Here is a 23,594-nt window from a genome sequence, read left to right on the forward strand (position 1 = left end):
GGAGAAAAACATATTTAAATATTAACAAAGAAAAACAAACATTGGAACACTAAGATTTGTTTCAAACTACTATCAGAACACAAATGTTAAAATATCACAACTAAAAAACTTCAATGAAATGAGGAGTTATGCAAGGATGCCCATTCTCCACATTCTTATTTAGCATATAACATAATAATTATTACAGATAACAAATCTAAATTGTAATCTGTTATAAGAGATAAATTAACTTCCAATACTAGCTTGCAAAATTACAAGAAATCTGCAAAAATTATATGATTATAAATTCAAGTAAAACTAAGATAATGAAAATTGAAAGACGTGCATAAAATATTCTGGTGACACTTAATCAGGAAATTGTAGAACAAGTTAATGTTTCAATGAACTAGGAGCATATTTGACTTCAAATTTAAATGACATAGCAATGATAAAACCTCTCCATAGCATGGTCAATGATGAATAAACTTAAAAAAATTTGGAAAAACAAAATTCCAATAATTAAAAATAAAATTACACAAAAGTATAGTACTACCAATGGCTTTCTACGGGGCAGAATTTGGGACAAAACATAACACTAATGCACAAGTGCTACAAAATTTGAAATCTCTAATTCAACAATTCTTAACACAGTTAAAAGGCATCAATTTTCTTCATTTGGCCACATTGTGCAAATGGAACCAGACAGATTTCCTCACCTTGATATGAGAGCACTATGGAGGACACAAGACCCAGAGGAAGACAAAAATTAACATGTTAAAAAGCTCTTAGAACTGTAGTGAACTTTTAACAGCTATAATAATACTAGCCTGATCACTTTTTTTTTCCCACCATAGGTCAGGCCAATAGTATTAATGGTTGACCAAATTACTGTTTGGTCAACCATTAGCATACTAGATAGATTATAATGTCGCTTGTTTCTTTCTATATATGTGTATACTCCAGATAATGACATGATATGAAGGTCAAAACATTGGGTGATTATTTTGGTTTATATAAAACTGAAGTTTGACTATGGAACAGCTTTATGGAAACAACATGGTAGTTGTTTCCATAAAGCTGTTGGTGTATGAAAGAACTTGCTTTGGACAGAGAAGGGTGGAAGAGAAGAATATTGGTAGGTAAGGAGGTCAAGATTAAGATCATCAACATAGTTTTTCCATATTTCCAGGATTATATGTATATTTTTTTTCAGGTGGTTCCATGTAAAGATTTCCTAAAACAGGAGAAAGAGGATAATCTGTCCATGGATAATCCCTGGTTTTGTTTATATATGGAATCATTGTACTCAAGCACTATCTCACTAAGTACTTTAAAGCAATGGTTGCTTGCTCCAGACATCAAGCATCGAACTTTTTCAGGACGCTTCAGGGCCTCTAATTAACAGGCTGGTGGTCTCATACCAGAGATGGAACTTCATCTACAATCTTAAAGAAAATCACAAACATGAGTTTGTGATTTTCTTTAAGATTTGAGAGACACTTGTGAGATGAAATTAAGAATTATCAACACGTGAGCACAAGAATATTTTATCATCATCAAATTTCTGCCATGTACCCTCAAGGGGTGTACAGGATATGATAGTACAGGTAGCCCTTGCTTAACGCGGGATTTGATCAATGCTGCAAAATTAATTGCGGCAATCCCTTGATATACGCAGCAAGAGTTTTGATTACGCGCCTTTAACCCTGCAAAGCTCGCAGCTGATCTGACAGATACATGCAACATGTTTAATATATTCTTACACAATTCAATGTATAGCTTGGAGGTCAAGAGTAACTGTGCATTCATATGTGAGTGATATTCCACACTGTTTTTTGGTGTCAGTTTGGTTTAACACATGTTATACTGTAAAGGTTTGTGATATTTGACAGTAAATTGTATGAGAAATACCACGACCTCCGATGTCAGTATAGTATGGTTTAGTTTTTTTCTTATTATTCTTCGTTCAATAATTTCTAGATTGTAACTGAAAATAAATAAACCATCATGTATTACTGAAATAGAGAGCCAAAGGCTTATTTATCATACATGTCCTCTAGGAGATGTGCTTTATATTATGGAAAATACTAAGGAAAGTGATCTGGGGCTTATTCCACCTTTACTACGAATTGCCCATAAGGTTGCTTATACTTGCATCTGCCGAAACTTTTAGTTTCTATATATTCGGCTATGAAATAGTGTTGGTTTCAGTATTTATCATACATGTCCTCTAGGAGATGTGCTTTACATTATGGAAAATCCTACTGAAGCTTACTCCACCTTTACTACTTTAGTTGCCCATACGGTTGCTTATGCTTGCATCCGCCGAAACTTTTAGTTTCTATATATTTGGCACGAAACTTGTAATTTCTATATTCCGCTATGAAATAATGTTAATGTTGGATTCAATACCCACTTAATTTCTACCATCATGTATTATATTTGCAGTGTTTTTTCTTTATGTTTTATTGCATGTTTGCCAGGGTCTGGTGAGTCATTTTGCTTGTTATCGTAGAATTTATGCCAATAAGAAAAAAACTAAATGTTCAAACAACACTTGATACCTTCTTTTGATTAAAAATAATGTAGGTACAAGTATTTATTAAACATTTACTTTGCTTTCATTTTTCTCTTTCCTAAAAGAGTACCTTACAAAACGATTTATTAATACAGTAATCGATCATGAATGAATTGTAATTTTTACCATTATTAGATTTGATCAACGTGATTTTGATATACGCGATAACATTGAGGGATTAATTAACCGCGTTAATCGAGGGATACCTGTACTACATGAAAAATTTACATCATTACTAACTGCATATCTACAATTTTCTTCAAAATAAATCTGTTAGATGTCAAGACCCCAACATTACCAGATTTTATATTTCTATCATCTAAGGCACTTTTTTCTGTATCAATTCACCTATATCCTCTGGGTCGTTTTCCTGCGAAGCGGACAGAGAACACTTGTTTTGTTAATCTTTTCTTTCCCATTCTGTTCAAGTGACCATACCACCTGAGATTAGCTCTGCTAATGCATACTGGAATGCGTTAGCTCTGCTAACGCATTCCAGTATGCTAACAATGTCAAGTTCTTTCCTAATATCCTCGTTTTTAATATGATATTGCCATTGATGCCATCTGTTCGTGCCTATAATCTTTCTCAGGACTCTCATATCTGCAGTCTCTAGTCTTTGATCAAGTGTTTTACTTCTGACCCAGCTCTCAGATCCATTAGTAAACAGCGTCTTGTATACAGCTAATTTAGTGTTCTGACTAATTTCTCTATCATTCTATATGAATTTATTCAACTGACATCCTACCATAGCAGCTTTGTTGATTCTGTTGTCTATTTCCATATTTAATTTAACATCTTCACTAAAAATTGTGCCTAAATAACTGAAATGTTTTTTTATTCGTTCCACACAGTCTCCATTCACAACGCAGTTGACATTTTCAATGATTTTGCCTATTTTCATTGTCTTGTTATTGCTGACCTTCATATCATATCTATTACAACAGTTATTCAATTTAGTCCGGGAATCTTGCAGACTTGTAGCAGATTTATTTAGAAGTATAACATCATCTGCATAAAGCAAAAAGCTGAGATTAACATCTCCAATTTTGATATCTGGTTTAATAACATTCCTTCATAATGTGATCCATAGAGATAATGAATAACAGAGAGGATAATGTACATCCTTGTCTCACATCAGATTGAACATTAAACCATCTTCCTGTACTTCCTTCAATTCTAAATGCTGACTGACAACTCAAATAAAGACGAAGTATTGCTTGATACAATGCCCCATTGACACCATATAACTGTAGCATATTGAATAGCTTCTCTCTTGGCACCTTGTCATATGCCTTTTCCAGATCTACAAACTTAAACATAGATCTTTGTTATATTCCCATGCTTTCTCGACTATTTGTCGTAAAGTGAAGATCTGATCCTGACAGCCTCTATTTGGCCTGAATCCAGCTTGTTCTTCACCAAGCTTTCCTTCCACAATTCTTCTCAACCGTTTCTCCAGTATACTTGCATAAATCTTACCAGAAACACTCAGTAAGGAAATACCTCTGCAATTCTCACATTCAGTTTTATTTCCCTTTTTATATATGGGTACTATGAGAGCTCTACTCCAATCATTGGGAATTCATAACTCAGTCCAAGCCTTCTGAACTATGCAGTGCAGCCACTGTAAGAATTTTATACCTCCATACTTGAGCATTTCTGGACGAATATCATCTACTCCCTGCCTTTCCACATTTCAAACATTCGATGGCTTTTCTACTTCAAGTATGGCTATGTATTTCTGACTGTATGCCTGTTGAGTGTTTTTTACCACTTTTTATCACTGCTTGTTTCATTTAGCAATTTTTTGAAGCAATTACTCCATACTTCAAGGATATCTTTTTCTTCCGTTTTCATGTCACCTTTATCATCTCTAATTCCTTTCACAGCACTCTTTCTTCCATTTCTGAGCTTCTTCAACAACCTCCAGAATATCTTGCCACCTTCTTGATATTTATTTTCTATGTTCTTACCCAAGTCTTCCCATGACTTTTGTTTAGCTAGTTTTACACATTGTTTAACTTTCCTACATTTGTCTCTGTATTCTCTAAGAGCACAAGACTTATCTGCCAGGAACTTTTGATATGCTTTCTTCTTTTCCTTCACCGCCTCTTTAACTTCCTGTGTCCACCATGGAGTTCTAATTTTTCTATCTTTGCAGACAACCTCACCAGATGCTTTTCTGGCTGAATAAATCAATCTTTTCTTCAGGATTTGCCACTGAATCTCCAAGGTTTGATTCCTGTTCTCAAACTCTTTCATTTTTTCTTCAATAAACTTTGTGTATTTTAGTCTACAGTTCACATCTGAGAGCTGCTCAACTTTTATTCGCTTTAAAATTTTCTCACATGTTATTCTTTTCAATATGAAATTCAATTTTATCCTGCTCAAGACTAAATGGTGATCACTTCCAATTCAAATCCTCTGTACACTCCAGTGTCCTGCACAAGGGAGAAAAACATCACTGTCAACAATAACATAGTCAATGAAACTTTTCTTATTCCTTGCCTCTTCTCTCCATGTGAATTTGTGCACATTTTTATGTTGGAACATGGTGTTAGTAATAACCAGTCCATGTTCCTGAGCAGAAATCCAACAGGTTTTTTGCCATTATTATTAGCTTTGCTCTTTTCTCCAAATTTTCCTGAAATATTTTTGTGTGTCTTACAATCATTTCCTACTATTTAGATCCCCAAAAAGAACCAACTTTGCCTTTTTCATTGTGTCAGTTGCTTTCTCTAAATCCTCAAAAAAATTTCTCCACTTCTACCTTAGTAAAACCTTCTGTGGGACAATAGGCAGAACCCAAGGTTGGATTCCTACTTACCGCATAGCCAAATATTTAGCAAAATTATTGAAATCACGTATAGGTAAATCACGCTCTTTTTTTGAAAAACTCTTCTGATTTCTTAAATTAAAAAATATCTCATTACAACTTAGTGATCGATGTAGAATCTCTATTTACCAATGTACCTCTCAAAGAGACTTTACATGTACTTGCTGACATCTTCCCACAAGATATCGTAAAATTATTTGATTTCGTGATGCATTCTGGATGTTTCTTGTGTTAAAACAAATTCTACAACCAAGTGGAAGGAACGGCCATGGGAAATCCACTTTCACCTGCTCTAGCCAACTTTCATATGGAACATCTAGAAGACATCCTTTTTTCATCAATATACCCTCAACCATCCTTTTGGGTTAGATATGTAGACATTTATTCAGTGTGGCCTCACAAACAGAGATTCCTTACCTTCCTTTTTGGCGAAAATCAATTCTTTACACCCTCGTATCAGGTTTACCATGGAGATTGAAAAGGACAAGTTGTCCTTTTTAGACATCCTTCTCATCCACTCACCTTCAGGTATTCTGACAACAACAGTTTACAGAAAACCCACTTTTACTGGATGTTACATTCTTAAACAATCTGCCCATCATCCTTATCAAAAAACAGGAATCATAAAATGTTTAATTCAGAGAGCTAGAACTAATTGCTCAACTCCCCAGAATTACAGAAAGAACTTTCAACTATCAAACATTACATGAAATTAAATGGGTTCTCCGAAAAGACTACACATCTGTTCAATTCCTACAATTCAATCCAGAACCACAAAGAATCAATACATTGAGTTCCAATTCCATATATTTCCGGAATTTTGGAACCAATTTCAAGAATTCTAAAGAAATATGATTTAACCACTCAATAACCCTATTAATAAAATATCCACCTATTTCCCCTCTTTTAAAGATAAACGCTCAACTATGTCACTGCCTGGTGTATATCAAGTTCCGTGCGACTGCAATCTGTCATACTTTGGACAAAACAGACGCTCTATAGAAAAAAGAATACAAGAACATCAATAGTACATTCTTCACAACAAATCCAATAAGTCTGGATTGGCACAATATAGGATAGAGACAAGCCACAACATTCTATGGTCAACATTCAACTCCCTAACTTGAATTGAAATGATTTTCTATCCTTGTCAAAAATATGGAAGTGTTTAATCTGGATAACACATGTTTTTTTTTTCTCCCCAATTGAGACCTAATTCTAACATTAGTCTAATGTTATCTTTAATTGAATTTATAAATTAAGATTGTTATGAAATTGTGAATTAATACCTATAATTTATTCATCACTCCGATGAAATTTACCTCTCTTTAGTGCTTAGCTCATCTACTTTTGAATGATCAATTGTTTGTATTCCAAGCAACTGATGATAGTCTGTTAATTTCAGACTTAAATATTTGGCAAATATTAAAATATTCTTGTGCTAACGTGCTATTAATTCTTAATTACAAACATCAGTTCCGACAACAGGTTTGAATGTCTGTAACCAATGCAACTCATTGGTTACAGAGCAAATATTTAACTAATCTGGCTGGTGAAATGCATGGGAAACATACAAAACGTATGGGATAATGTAGAAAAACCTACTCTACAGACAAATAATGGAATATTTTGCAAGATGCTTTGAAAAATGTTCGACCAGTAAACAAAAAGTGGACCAACCAAGCAACCACACAAAAAAGAATAAAATAAAATAAAAAATATTCCATTCTAAATGCAGTATGATGAATTTATTTTCTAGAGTAAGGCCTCAGTAGCATAATCAGTACTGATGCTATCCTTTAGCTGGAAAGACCTGGATTCAAATTCCATCTAAGACGTGAAGAACCTTAATGAAAGCTTTCTAAGAGAAGGTACTGTTTCATAGGGAGGTAGCAATTTTTCTTCCCACAAAACAAGCAAACAGGTCAGAAGTCCAGTTTACTGACACAGAAGACAGGATTAACCATGCTATCATAAGCAGGTTTCTAAAAAGTCAAGCTATTTGTCCTGACTGAGTTTAACACAAAAGGGAAGATGGGATGGGTCTAAAATTATGAAACAAAAAAGTACAATAAACAGTATATCAAAATGATATAAAATTAAATATTTAACTTACCCCCATTCAACCACATGAGATTCATAATCCCAATATTCTCTAGGCCTGTGAGAATTCACATCAGCATAGACCCGTGCTCGACTTGGTAGTGGCATTTTAACTACTAGGTTATGAAAGTGGAGCAAGGGAATAGCACTAAAGAAAAATTTCAGTTTACAGACAACCTGCCAGCTTCTTGAGTTTTGAAGCAGCCTGGGAAAAATGTTACTGCCTGAAAAAAGAAGTTGCACATAAAAATCCATACATATATACACTGAGTTTATTTTTTAATGACACATGAGCTACTGTGACTATATAATGTGCCATGTCCAGTGTAATATATAAATGTTAAAACATTTAAAAAATGTACATAGTTTCTAAGACAAAACAACATAAAAAATATAAATGGAAGACTGGAAACTAGATACATGTATTAAAAGCTTCATGGCCATATGACAACGTAAAATCTGCTTGTGTGTTATGATTCAGGCAGCTATCCAAAAGTAAGAGATACAGAATTTTCACTAAAGAGCCTTAGTAAATCGAATACAGATATTTACTGCAAACTTTCCTTTACGGTAAGCAGCCATTTACATATGGTTAATGACTGCTTAGAATGTGAAAAATAATTTCACATTCTAACTTATAGTGAAAAAGTTCAATATAAGTTCCATGTGTGACTCAGAATATAATTAACCTTCAGCTAGTAGTAGGTGCATTCCAATTCCAGAGTAACTTCATTGACAGCATCTATAATTTTGTTTATAAATCTTGATGTCAGAACCATCAGGTTGCCAGGAAGCTAATCTTTTACTTCCTAAACAACCTTATTCAGGAAGTGGGTATCTCAAGATCTCTAGCATTTTGTAGTATGTTTCTGAACAATGTCAATTTCATTAAATTGATTATACCACTGCCTGGTATATTCATAATCATAAAAATTAACCAGATATTCATCAAAATTCCTGTTTCACATAAATCACTGCCTGAAATTTTGCATGACATAAAAATATATCAAGCATTTTGTTGAACTGCTGCCATCTGTAGTCCAATTACACATAACGCAATTTCATCTTTATGGACATCAACAACTCACACAGGCTTTTGTTTTTAAATTCCACTAGGCCAGCTGGAAGAAATGACAAGGAATCTGCAGTCTGCAATGAAGACAAACTGCCCATGCATATACCATGCAGGCTACCAGATAATCCTCACAATCCAATCCAACACTTTTAACCTATTCCCTAACCAGTTCTCCTTCCAAGTATATTGTGGAAGTTCTCTTCTTTACTCAGACTAAGCTTATCCAACTGTCCTTTTCTATGGAAAACAAATCAAGCAAAAAAAAAAAAAAAAAACAATGTTTAATACAACAAGTCATGATTTCTACCCTTTTCCAAAACCCGATTACTGTTTCTACTCTCCTAATCCAAATACCTATCTAACACATAACTGATAATTCTTGCTGGAATCAAGGCCCCCCCCCCCCCCCAAAAAAAAAAAAACTTACACCGACAATGTCCTTGGATGAAGAACTGAGTTTTTATGCAGCCTAGAACATGAAGAATCTTTATGACAGCTTTTCCTTCTGGAAAGCAAGCAAACCAGCCAGTCAAACAAGCAAACATGAATACAACTTCAAGAAAAGTATCAATAGGCTCTTTCTTCTTTATCACTTGCTTACATAAGGTACCAATAGAACTGAACTAAAAGTCCAAGACTTAAGAGGAAGAATTTATTGTAACAAATTAATAATGGAATCACATTAATTTCAATATTTTATTTGTAGATTTTTTGGCTGCTTCATAGCCATTTTGAATACGATTATAGGAAATCAACAGTATCAATAGGCTCTTTCTTCTTTATCACTTGCTTACATAAGGTACCAATAGAACTGAACTAAAAGTCCAAGACTTAAGAGGAAGAATTCATTGTAACAAATTAATAATGGAATCACATTAATTTCAATATTTTATTTGTAGAATTTTTGACTGTTTCATAGCCATTTTGAATACGATTATAGGAAATCAATCACATAAGAGAACATTGGTTCAGCAGAAAACGCATGATATTATTGGCTGCAGGAGAATAGCTCCATCTGCATTAATAGATATCCAAAATAAATTAAAATAAAATTAATTAATAAAATATTTTTAAATATAAACTTGATAAGGGTAAAGGTCATGCACTTTGGTATGATTAGATATCCACTCCCATATTATATTGGAGGGATTATGCTTGAAGAAATTGATGAGGCTAGGGATCTTGGAAATTTAGTAAACAGGAAGTTGAAGTTCAATGGACATATTGTATACAAGGGTGGTCTGAAAAGTTCTCGTCCTGACAATAAAAAAACGAATTTATAATTTCAAAATTATTTTTATTTTTCAACATAATCTCCCTTAAGGCTAATACATAATGGCACTTTTTCAGTGCCATTATCCCACCCCTGTAGTGGTTCTCAGTTAAGATCTGCAAAATACCCCTCTACAGCTGCAATCACTTCTTGATTCGGAAAAACGCTGACCAGCAAGGAAGAGATTTCGTTTTGGAAAGAGATGGAAATCAGAGAGAGCCAAATCTGGGGAATAGGGTGGATGTTCCAACAATTCATAGTGCAGATCCTTTAATTTTCCCATTGCCAAAACACCTTTGTGGGCAGGTACATGTCCACAACATGATGAAAGATGATTTTTTTTCTTCTGCAAACCAGATCTTTTCTCATGAATTTTTTCGTCTAGTCTAGTTAAAAAGATCAGAATAATATTCCCCCGGTTATTGTTTTACCCTTTTCAAGATAATTAACAAAATGCCTTTAGCATTTTCCAAAACACAGATGCCATGACCGTTCCTGCTGATGGAACCAGCTTTGTCGTCTTCGGTGCTGAACAACTGGCTTCTGTCCACTGTTTTGACTGCTGAATTTTTTCATCATTTCAAATGGTAAATCCAACTCGTATCCAAAGTAATAAATCAATACACAAAATCAGTTTTATTCTTGTCAAGCACTGTTCAGAGATTTTCATGCGAGTTTGTTTTTGATCTGCTGTGAGCAAGCGCAGCACCCATCTTACACAAAGCTTTTTCATTTGCAATTCTTCATGCAAAATATATCTTACATGTTCTTTTGAAATGCCTATAGTCTCAGCACTCTCATGCATGTTGACTCACCGGTCATCCAATACCACATCATGCACTTGATCAATGATTTCTGGTGTTGTTACACTTTTTCGACGTTATTCACATCTTCACATGGATCATCTTCAAGGTTAGTAGTTTAAACTCGGCAGCCCATTTCTTAATTGTCGAAAACGAAGCAGAAGAGTGCCCATAAACTTTTATGAAAGTCGAATGAATTTCTTTTGCCGTTAAACCTTCTTTTACAAAGAATTTTATAACCGCATGATACTGAATTTTATTAATTTCAAGGGATAGATACAGACAACACTTTTGCTTCAGACAGCTGTATAAAACAAATTACTTGATAGAATGACTTGCAATTTCACATGGATGCTTATGACAGATGTACCAACTTAGGGGAAAAAAAATCGTGCCAATAGTGTTGCCATCTATGGCCGAGAACTTTTCGGACCACCCTCATATACAACTCATAGAATAACGTCAATGTTGAAATGAACCTTGACATGCGAAGATAAAGAAGTCATTTTGCCTCTTTACAAGGCCTTGATAAGATCGCACTTGGACTATTGCACACAGGTCTGGTCTCCAGATTCTTCCGTATTAATTCTGATAGTGGAAATAGTGCAAAGGAGGGTGTCAAAATATCAGGATTGTGGAATACAGGTTATGAAGATAGACTGAGAATTTGTAGGCTGCAGGCACTAGCAAATAGGAGAAGGAAGGATGATAGGATTGAGGTTTACAAACTTCTAAAAGGGTTATACACAAATTCAGTAGATGGAATTTTTCATTTTATGGAGGGTGGGAAAAGGATGCAAGGACATCCATGGAACTGGAAAATGAATGCTGTCAAGAAGGGTGTTAGTGTTAGATTTTTCTCTTATAGAGTGGTGGGTGATTGGAATGGATTACCATTGAATGTTGTGTGTGCAAGTTGCATGAATAAATTCTGACAACTGGTGCATATAGTATGGCCTCCCTCAATGAGTTCCTGACTCCCTGAAAGTCTCTCTTAATAATAATAATAATGTGGCATTGTAAAATCTCTTATGGTGAAATAAAGAATTTTTTCACCTATATCAAGTTTACGTTTTACGTAAACTACAAGTATACGTAACTAAAAGGATTAGACAGGATTATGCTAGTGAACTGGAGGTGAACAATAATCTCTAAGGTCACTGAAATATGGGAGTTTTTCTGCCAAGACCTAAAGTAAGCGTAGGTGACGTCAGGGTGCTTCCGGAAAATCCGGGAAGCTTGGATGGTAAGACAAGGGACGTCGAATGATATAAAAGGCTGTGGATGGAAAGCGAAGAGGCTTTTTTCTAATTTTTTTCTGGAGTCTTGGGAGGAGGAGAGCAGGGAGCCTCTTGAGAAGTTGTCCGGGAGATCTTAGGAAGTTTGCTGGTAGGGGAACCGCCAGTGCAATGGGGGGGAAGTAAGGAGAGGCCATATTCAAAGGAACCGTCTGAGATGTTCTTTGACAAAAGTACCGATCCACGTGCATGCTGATATGTTGCAACCTAAGCAGTTCCTAACATCGCCGAAGAACTATATTACTTTTCCAAGGGAGAGAACTTGCAAGATGACAACCATCGAATAGAACCCGACCGCAGCCATTTTGCAAGAATGAGGAAGGAACCCCAGCTGAACTCACCCATGCCCCTTGAAAACCATAGGACTTTATAAGATACTGAGAGCTAGTAAGTAGATTGCTCTATGTTAACGTCCAAGATTGTTTGTGTAGATAATCGATGCTAAGTCCTGTTGAATCAATTGTATTACATAGCATAGAAGTTAGAGCCAAGCGTTAGTTTATGTGCATAAAAGAATGGTATAAGTTTGCATACTGCTTGTGTTAACTAATGCATAGATAGTGTTACACATAATTTGTCTTAAATTTTATAAAATTGACTGCAAGGCTATGCGTGCTAAAGGACTTACACACGATAAATAAATTTAGTGTGAGATTTCTTTGTTTAATGTCTCAAGTGATTAGCTTTGCTTCATAAATTGCGATTCAAGCACGTGATATGCCCATTGCTGTTTGTAAAATATTTGTCTTAGTTAAAATAAACATGTTTTGTCTTGTAGATAGCTGCCTGATCTTTGTTAACCAATGGACTGTCTCACAAAAAAACTAATCGGACCTGTGTGACCAAGGTAAAGTAACCACCACCATGAATGTACAATTCAGAGTTGCTTGAGATTAATAAATAAAGGGCTCTTATATGTGCTTAGTAGATAAATTCTCATGTTTGTAAAGAATATAAAATTTACATAGTCCTTGATGGAGCAGTCGTTCAATATAAATTTTCCAAGGACTACTAAACATGAGCATTAGCAATCTAAATTGAGGATTTGCCCTTAACTAGAGGTTTTTCCCTTATTTTACGACCCTAGCATGTATAAGGGTATACCTTATGATATTGAGAATTTGGGATAAGCGGACTAAGGTCAAGTAATAGTATCAGACGTGAGTTTTAAGATTAGAACATTTTAGGCAAGGATAGAGGTTACCATCTCTGAAGGAATTTAACATAAACTCAAGCAGACAGATATCAATGTAAGGGGGGGGGGGGGGGGATTCAATAATGATAAGAGTAACTAGAACACAAAGACAATTACAAATGGCGCAGTTCGACAAAATAAATAATCAAAATACATATCTACAGCATATCTGGTTATTCGCAAAAGCTTTTGATAGACAGCAAAACAAGCTATTAAATAATTTGTAACAGATGGAATTGAATAACAGGCTTCTCAGTTGGATAAGTGACTGGCTGTCATACAGGTATCAAAAAGTTGTATATGGGGGTACAGTATCCCAAAAGAGGAAGGTCACTAGTGGCGTACTGCAGGGGTAAGTTTTAGGACCATTGTTGTTCAATTTGTATGTTAATGATATTGAGGTGGGTTTAACTAGTGATATGCAGCTGTTTGCAGATACATATCACTAGTTGCATTGGGGAGAGCAACGCAGTGAAGCAGATGTTATGGCTTTACAGTAGGACTTGAACAGATTGCACCAAGAGGCAGGTAAGTGGAACTGTCAGTTCAATGTTGTCAAGTATACACTTGGTGGGGAAACTTTAAAGGAAGTAGAGGAGGTGAGAGATCTGGGAGGGATGGTGGACAAGGACTAGAAATTCAGGGGCCACATTGCACAAGTTATGAAAACGTCACATCAGATTAATGGCAATGATGCAGAGGACCCTGCCATGCAGAAATAAAGAGGTTATGATGCCACTGTATAAAGACCATGATCAGGCCTCATACGGGTTATTGTGCACAGATTTGGTTACTCTGTTTTCATGGTGACGAGGATATGTTGGAAAGGGTCCAGAGAAGATTCATAAAAGTAATCAGTTGTCTTTGGAATGTAGAGTATGAGGACAGATTAAAGGAGTGTAAACTGCAATTGCAAAGCCTCATAAACAGGAGGAAGAGGAGAGATACGATGGAGACATAAGCTAGTCAGGGGTTGTTTTCCGGTTGAGGTTTTTCATAGAATGAGAGAGGGAGGAAGAATAAGAGGCCATCGCTGGAAACTATATTATAAGGAGGGTGTCAGCAAAGCAGTGAGGACCAGGTTCTTTGCATGGAGAGTGGTTGGCGAGCGGAATGCATTGCATTAGTGTGTTGTGAATGTAGACACATTGTATCAGTTTCAGGCACAGTTGGATGAGCACTGTGTGCAATAACGTGTACCTCCCATGATAAGTCTCTGACTCCATGGAGGTCAGATGTTAATAATAATAATATTTTGAAGAGCTGCTGGTACAGACAGTGTGTTTCAAGAAATATTTGCATTTGCAATGAAAAACAAAAGTAAGTAAGTATACCTAGGAAAGTGTTCCAATGTGATATGAAAATATAGTATAATGTAATCCCAACAGCCTATATGCATTCTTTGATGCATGTGTCGAATGGATGAGTGACAGATTAATATTTGTTATATATTTTCCTAATAAGTGATAGCATGTACTTGATCCCATGAGATAGTCGGCACGGATTTTATTTTTGAAGCCTACTCTAGGCTGGTATCAAAACGTAAGACTCATGTGCTTTTGCATAAGACCAGAAACAGAAAGTATTCAAAAATTCACCTGCAGATGTGCAGCCATTAGCAAGTGCTTTCTATGATCTGATCTGTTATACAGTTTAAAGTAAAGAACACACACATCAGAGACAGATTTGAACCTGAAGAAATGGAATATAATATATGAAGAATGTTTAATTCCCTTCTGCACTTGCTATGTACTGATCTTTTTTTTTTTGTGTCAAAGTAGAAACTTTTCCACTGCAAGTGGTATCAAAGAGTTTTAAAAGTAGTGACTAATTACATTCAAGCTCTTTGTGAATCAACCTATTCTAAATCACGTTGATCTAAACTTTTCAAAGAGGCATTGAATACTTCTTTTGATAGTACAGCCATACATGTTTTGAGATAGTATAAAAGAAAAATGTTTTTTCTTGTTCGTTGAAGTATGCTGCATTCCAAAAGTTGCTTGTTTTTTATGTCCAACCAAATTCATTGTAATTTTTATACTTCCTTTGCTTTAATCTTTCTCTTTATGCACAGAACTGAAATTTCACTCTGTTATATGTTTGTATGCACATATATATATATATACACACACACACACACACTTTCGTCACAAAAGGAATAGATGGATAAGAAACTTTGGTACAGAGTGTGAGTAGTTTCTCTAAGTTTATTACAAAGAAACCTGAACTGGACATACTGCTCAAAGTAAAGATCAACAATGGACAAAAGTAGTGGATTGAATTCAAAGGAGGAAATACGACCGTGATAGCAACAAAAATCAGAGTGGATTAATGAAATCAAATTTTAAGGATTCAAATGAGGAAGAAAAGCCATTGACAGACAGTCATGGAGTCATCTTGGAAAAGCCTTCATGAAGTAGTGGATTGATGATGGCGTGTTTGCCACCACATTTCACGCAACGAAATTCAGCCTTGCAGCATCGTTGTGCGTGCCCAATCAAGCTTGCATATACGTGAATCAAGATATCAGGAATCACCTTGATCGAATTAATCTCTTCCTCATAAATAGAGTAATTCATAATAAACATCAACATAGAGATAGGACTGGAAAAACAAACAAGTGGAAGAAAGAAATTTTAAAATAAGAATAAGATCTAATAATTCCTTTAATTAAAAAGGTCTTAAGATGTACTAAAGAAGAACTAAAAGAAACAGCCAAAAGATAAACAAGGTAGTAACTATCTGAGTATATATAAATCCAATGATCTCTGACATGTTATTGTTGAGTATACTGTACGTGCTTGTTTACTTTTACAACCAAGATATATTCTGATAAGTTGATTTATTTTTAAATATATGTATATTTCGATGTATGGGATCCAATCCAATTAAATGTACACCTCAGCATCAACTTATCGCAACATATCCTGACTAAAGCTAGCAAAACTTGAAATGTGAAAGCAAACATGCACAGCATGCACAACATAACAATGTATGTCAGAAAATTTCATATCACTGAATTTGTTCATAATAAATCATCAAATTCCTGACATATGCCCTCAAGGGGTGTACATGATATCATAGTACTACATAAAAAACTTACATCATTACTAACTTCCAATCTACAATTTTTCTCCAAATCAATCTGTTACCTGTAGAGACTCCTACGTTTTCAGATCTTATATTTCTGTCTCCTAAAACACTTTTTACTGTATCAATTCACCTATATCTAGGTCTTTTCCTGCCAACATGGCAGAGAACACTTGTTTTGCTAATCTTTCCTCTCCCAATCTGTTGAAGTGATCATACTACCTGAGATTAGCTCTACTAACACATTCCTGGATGCTAACAATGTCAAGTTCTTTCCTAATATCCTCATTTTTAATATGATGCCATCTGGTCATGCCTCTAATCTTTCACAGGACTCTTATATCTATGGTCTTAAGTAGCTGAAATGTTTTACTTGTTCTATAGGTTCTCCATTCACAATGTAGTTGATATTTTCAATGTTTCTGCCTATTTTCATTGTCTGTCTTGTTATTGCTAATTTTCATACCAAATTTCTTACAACAGTTATTCAATTTAGTGAGGGAATCTTGCAGACTTGTAGCAGATTTATTTAGAAGTATAATACTGTCCACATAAAGCAAAGAGCTGACATTAACATCTCTAATTTTGATATCAGGTTTAATATCACTGTCCTTCATAATGTGATCCATATAGATAATGAATAACAGAGGGGATAATGTACATCCTTGTCTGACACCAGATTTAACATTAAACCATCTTCCTGTACTTGACTTCCTTCAATTCTAACTGCAGACTAACAACTCATACAACTATAGCATTTTGAATAGCTTCTCGCTCACACCTTATCATATGCCTTTTCCAGATCTCCAAAACTTAAATACAAATTTTGTTATATTTCCATGATTTTGTAAAAATAAGGGGGAGGGGGACTGTTTATTCTCGTTAATTACTTGTTTCTTGTTTTCCATTATTATCCTGGGATGCTTTTCTTATATATATATCCAGGTGATGCTGCGACAGTGTAATATATCGTCACTTAATTTTATACGTTCCCCTTTTTATACTCTAGATTCCTACCTTCTGTATTCTATACTCCTTCTACCCGAGAGCAATGGAAATATTTATTTCGATTTATGACTGAGCCATCCATGCCTCGATATGGTGCAAGAAATATAGTACTTCCAGTAGGTTATTAAATCTTTTACAACAAAATCTCTTTATCATCCCCAAGTTATCAATTTGCTTTGCAGTCCTGGCCCTTATCTCACTTACTATTTATATCAACGTTTCCCGCTTACGTTCGATTTTTATTTTTTTAATCAGTGCATTGCAAAAGACAAGAAAATGAGACCAAACCATTATGTACTAATATATAAATAAAATTTAATTACTGAACTAAGAGTTACTATACAATACATGAAATCAAAACTTCATTCACACAAGAAATTCATTAATCTTGAATAATTACTCAAATGTAATTCTTAGTGAACTCTTATTTTTTCTCTAATTAAATCTCAGATAATACATCCTATATCACAAATACTAAATATTATTCACACAGAACAAGAAATTTCTAGGTGCGCATTAACAATCGTAATTAGTCATCAATCATGCACCACACACACACATTATATGACTCTTAGATTTTCATCTTAAAACTTAGTTAATTGACTGATAATCACATTCCCTTTGGTTAAAACAGCTCTAAGATGTGATAATCAGCAATTAATTAACACACATTAATCAAAGGAAATCTTAATTAGCCCAATCTTTCTTAGGGAAATTAACTATGCTCACGTTAAACTCAATAATTTTTTCACAAATTTACGAGTGTTTCATGTACCTTAAACCACTATTTTTCTATATTAAATAGTTCAGCAGTTCCTTGAGGTGAATTCTCTTAAATCACAAACATAAAACACAGTAATTAACATTCAGAGACTCACGTGGGTCTCTGACTGTCTTGCATGCACCTTCCCTCCTTGTTTCTTTTCCTTTTCCGGGGCTTCTTCTCCATTCTGTGTTTTCTTCTTTGGCTTGATGGGAGTCACAGGGCACTACTGAAGGATCGCATCAGCCATCGGGATACTGGATAGGTTTCCTCTGCCGTCTTGAACTGACCGGCGAGAAACTGTGTAGGTTGGTGGGCATGCACGTACTCAGAGCGGCAAGGCATGAACCAATACGGCAAGATTTCCCCTTAGACTGTAATCTCCAGTTTATCCTTGGCTTCGGACTGTAAACTCCCTTCATGGACGGAACTCCGTCTTTCCCCTCCAGAACTAATCAACACCTCTCCTTCTCGACCTCTTGTGGACAGATCATGCAAGATGAAAACAGGAAGCCCTTCTCAACAAAATTCCAAACCTTATATTCTCAATACCCCTGCACTTTGGGTTAAGTTTATTGGACCTCAAATTTCCCCGAATATGTCTTGTGCGTAGTTACAAGAACCGCGTACAACAGCACGTGACTGGCAGTTCTCGAACTTTCACCGACAAATCCTATTCTTCCCCTTTGATGTCCTTAATCCAGATACGTGGCCTAAGGGACTTTCCGACTGATGGAGGCCATCCCATTTCAATACTGATCTTGAAGGACACCTACTACAGGACTCGTAAATACGTTTCAAAAGGAACTGCCGACTTACAGACTCTACCCTTGGTTTCAAACATCCTACTTCTGCTCTTAAACAACGAATGAGTTAATTCCCTTTGGACTTATTTATCTTTATACAAAGTTTAAACATACAAAACATATTCTCTTAGAGCACAAGCTGACTTATTTGCCAGGAACTTTTTGATATGCTTTCTTCTTTTCCTTCACTACCTCTTTAACTTCCTGTGTTCACCATGGGGAGTTCTGATTTTTCTATCCTTAATACATTATATACAAGGTTTTTAAGGTGTGTTCCTACAGTAAAAATCAATGTACTAGAGATTTTATTAATTTTCATAACATCAAGTTTTTTACAATTTCTCAACTATTTGTCATAAAGTGAAATCTGATCCTGACAGCCTCTATTTGGCCCGAATCCAGCTTGTTCTTCCCTTCCACAATTGTTCTCAACCATTTCTCGAGTATACCTTGCATAAATCTTACCAGGAAACTCAGTAATGAAATGCCTCTGTAATTCTTACATTCAGTTTTATTTCTCTTTTTATATATGGGTATATGAGAAGTCTACTCCATCTGGAATTCATTCCCCTGTCCAGGCCTTCTGAACCAAGCAGTGTAGCCACTGTAAGACTTTTATACCTCCATACTTGAGCATTTCTGGTCGAATATCATCTACTCCACTTGCTTTTCCACATTTCAGGCTTTTAATGACTTTTTCTACTTGTATGGATATGTATGCCTGATTATGTCTGTTAAGTGTTTTTTACCACTGTGCTGTCATCACTGCTTGTTTCATTTACAATTTTTCAAAGTAATTACTCCACGCATCAAGGATATCTTTTTCTCCAGTTTTCATGTCACCTTTATCATCTCTAATTCCTTTCAAAGCACTCTTTCCTCCATTTCTGAGCTTCTTCAACAACCTCCAGAATATCTTGCCACCTTCCTGATATTTATTTTCTATGCTCTTACCAAAGTCTTCCCATGACCTTTTGTTAGCTAGTTTTACATAGCGTTTAGCTTTCTTATATTTGTCTCTGTATTCTCTTAGAGCACAAGCTGACTTATTTGCCAGGAACTTTTTGATATGCTTTCTTCTTTTCCTTCACTACCTCTTTAACTTCCTGTGTTCACCATGGGGGAGTTCTGATTTTTCTATCCTTGAGACAACTTCACTACATACCTATCTGGCTGAATCAATCAATATTTTCTTCATCAAGAACCTCTAAGGGAATGCTTGATATTATTCGGAAAAGAAACCTGCTTAAAAGATGATTCCATCTGCTTTCTCATGGTTGCTCTTCTGCATTATACCTTTTCAACAAGCATTTTTCATGGATGTTGCTTCATTAAAGTACCTGAATTGGCTACCACAAATTATCCACTTTCTTCTAAACACATGGAAATGGCAGCTCATCAACATCTACACAGTAGAGCTTCAAACATACTGAACCAACTTCTCCTGTTTTATTCCTCTACTACTTTTGTTCTTTGTAAGTTTTCCTAAAGGACTATAACCACCAGCCATTTAAAATGTATACAATCAAATCCTTAATTGCTTAGAGCAGTAAAATAAAACAGCATCCATTTCCTTAATTGAAAGAAACCCTGAATATTCAACCATTCTGCTACAGATACACCTGAGATATATATAAACACTAAAGAAAAAGCTTTTTTTTTTTAGATTGCCAAGTTAATTTTCCTCAATAAATAAAAATCACTGGTAAAGCTCACTTAATTTACAGTCCTCTGGCTTTAACCTGAGTTCAATGAAAATCAAGGTAATTCTATGAAACAGAAGACTATTTTACTAGTTGAAAAAATTCTGTGATATAAATTTACACCATGGATTAAAACACAACAAATAAACTAATTTACAAGTAGTAGAAACGGAAGAAAAAAAACTCACCTGCTCAAATGACAGCATTCATTAGGTAAAGCATCAGGCAGCTGAGCACTGCAAATATAAAAATGCATTCTTAATTCCTTATTGATATTAGATGACAATTTCAAATAATATACTTTGTTCTTTTGCATCAGACCATTTTATATGGTCAACTTCCTCTCAGAAAATTATGTGGGATAGCAGAACTAATGGATCAGACTATGGTATCATATAATTATTGCCATCAATCATCTGGCCATTACATATTCAAATGAAAGTATAAAGTGTGAAATTAGTAAGTACCCACTGTACATCCTAAAATCCCAAACTTTATTAACTTCCATCCACAAAGAGTGTTATTACAATTTATAATTTGATATCTTTGCCCATTCATACCCTTGCAAATGGTCTGACAAACAAAGAATGGATTAATTTTTGCAAGGATTCTAAATTTTAATGAAGCACGTTTCAGCAAGAGTTCCAGAATAACTTACGTATAGATGGATGGACAAAATAAGAGCCTTTCCCATTTTGCAGAACTCACCTAATACATATCACACTTAAAAGAATTCAAGTTGAATAGCATGAAGATGTGAAATGCCAATTAAAATATACAACTATTATAAGTGAAAGGTTTGAAAACAACTAAATTTAGACTTTATGGCAAAATCATCAAGCATCGTCAAATTCCTGATGTGCATCCTCAGGGGATGTACAGGACATTACAATAGTACAACATAAAAAAGTGATATCATTATTAACTTCCTCAACAAGTTTCCCCCAAATTAATCTGTTATCTGTCAAGATTACAACATTATTAGATCTTATATTTTGGTCTTCTAAGGTATTTTTTACTGTATCAATCCAACTACATTTTGGTCTTCCTTCAAGTCTTTTCCCTGCAAACCTGGCAAAGCACACTTAATTTGTTACTCTTTCCTCATCCAATCTGTTTAAGCAACCATACCACCAGATTAGCTCTCTAAACAGATTTCTGAATACTAAACAATGGAAAATTCTTCCCTATCATCATTATTTTGAATGCGATATGAGAATTCTGAGAAAGATCCTAATCTTTCTCAGAATTCTCATATCTGTGGTCCCCCAGTGTTTCATTTCTAATCAAGCTCTCAGATCCATAAGTTAAAATTGATTTGAACACTGCCTTCAATACAGCTAGTTTAGTGTTTTGACTAATTTCTCTCTTATTCCATGTAAATTTATTCAACTGACTTGTTAAAATATGAGCTTTGCTATTCTGTTGTCTATTTACATAATTAATTCACCATCTTCAGGATGCAGTTGATGTTTCAGCCTATTTTCACTCTTTTTATTGCTAATATTCATACCAAATTTATTATAGCAGTTATTCAATTCATGGAATACTACAGAGTATAACATTTGCATAAAGAGCTCAAATTAACACCTCCAATTTTGCTATCAGGTTTTTCTGCATAATGCGATCCTTAACATGTGGCAAAATCTTATTACATAAAGCGAATTAAGACAGCATATAGTGCAGTTGTCTGAAAAGACAGAAAAATATCAAAAAAATGTAGGAGAGCTAAGATGTGTAAAAGGAGCTAACAAGTAATGGGGAAATTTGGGAAGATTATAAAGAAAATAAATCAATGTATATAGGTCATGAAAGCTTGCAAATGGAAGAACAATTGCAACAAATGAGCCATTGCAATAAATGTGATAAGACCTGATAAGGATATTCAAATTAAATTTACTTAGGTAAATTTAATTTGAATTAAAATTCTAATTAAAATTACTTAGGTAATTACTGGAAAAATTGAAATACTTAAGAAAAACAAATTCATTAACAAATATTGCACGTAGTGGCAGCTGGAGCATATTATATGCAACCTGAGATGCTCAAATATGGAAGTGACACATGAAAGTAAATAGCAAACAATTTACATCACTCATTATAAAACAAAACCCCAACTCTGTTACAGACTTGAAAAAGCACCTCATCAGGTATCAAAGATTTAACCCAGGCATGTCAAACACGCAGTCCGCCGACAAGTAACATGCAGCCCACCAAACTTTGTAACTGATATAGTTATTTAACTTTTGACAACACCGAATTAAATATACATATTTAAAAAATTAACATTTCCACTTAAGATTGTTTTATAAACTAAACTACTTTGCAATTTCTAAAGGAAATAATGTTCAATTTGTCATTTCAAAAAATCTTGTTTACACCACTGCAAAAATATCGAATTTTACCGAACAAGTCTCCGTAGGCAGCTATATTATCAGCTGGCCACACCAATCTGAGACTAGCAGTTAGCAATTTTCAAGTTCTAAGAAAGTGTAGTGTTTTCTTTATAATTAATAAAGAATTTACAAAAAATAATGTCATAACCTGCAACCAGTATAAGTAAAAAACGATTAATTGAAGAACATCGTAGTTTTCAAGAAAAATGGGAGTTACAATATTTTTTTATTCAAGGGTAAAAAAAAAGCCTGATATATATCGTCTATTGCAGTTTGCAAAGCATATAATATTAAAAGGCATTATGATACAAATCATAAAGAAAACTATGACAAATATGTTGCGAAACTTTGTGAAGATAAGTTGTCAGAATTCAAGTTGCCACTTCAAAATCAACAAAGTGTATTTACCAAACCTATTGAAGATAATAGAATTACAGTAAAAAAATCAGTTATTTGTTATCACATTTAATTGCAAGCAAGTCAAAACCATTCACTGAAAGGGAATTTATTCGCAAATGAATTATTAAAGCAGTTGAAGTGTGTATTCTGATTTGATATTCAATTAAAGAAATTTAAAAATATAAGCTTATCTCGAAATACCATTGCTAGCAGAATTAATGATATAGCCAGAAACTTAAGGAAAAAACTAAAATCAATGATTCCAACATTTCAGACGTATTCCCTT

The 23,594-nt window shown here is 34.6% G+C and overlaps 1 protein-coding gene across 2 annotated transcripts in view; it reads right to left on the minus strand.

Annotated features, from left to right (window-relative positions):
• Positions 1-23,594, minus strand: part of CkIIalpha (casein kinase II subunit alpha) — a 210,032-nt gene that overhangs the window by 143,501 nt on the left and 42,937 nt on the right. For both annotated transcript variants that reach the window (XM_090397835.1, XM_090397836.1), the window contains exons 3-4: positions 20,702-20,749; positions 7,513-7,723 (exon numbers count right to left, since the gene is read on the minus strand). In XM_090397835.1, coding sequence (XP_090253961.1) covers positions 7,513-7,607 — 95 coding nt within the window. In that variant the 5' untranslated portion in view covers positions 7,608-7,723; positions 20,702-20,749. The remainder of the gene's footprint in view (positions 1-7,512; positions 7,724-20,701; positions 20,750-23,594) is intronic.

Source organism: Typopeltis vanoorti, chromosome 9, assembly GCF_054136105.1.
Source record: "Typopeltis vanoorti isolate ZY-2024b chromosome 9, IOZ_Tvanoo_1.0, whole genome shotgun sequence".
Taxonomy (NCBI): Eukaryota; Metazoa; Arthropoda; class Arachnida; order Uropygi; family Thelyphonidae; genus Typopeltis; species Typopeltis vanoorti.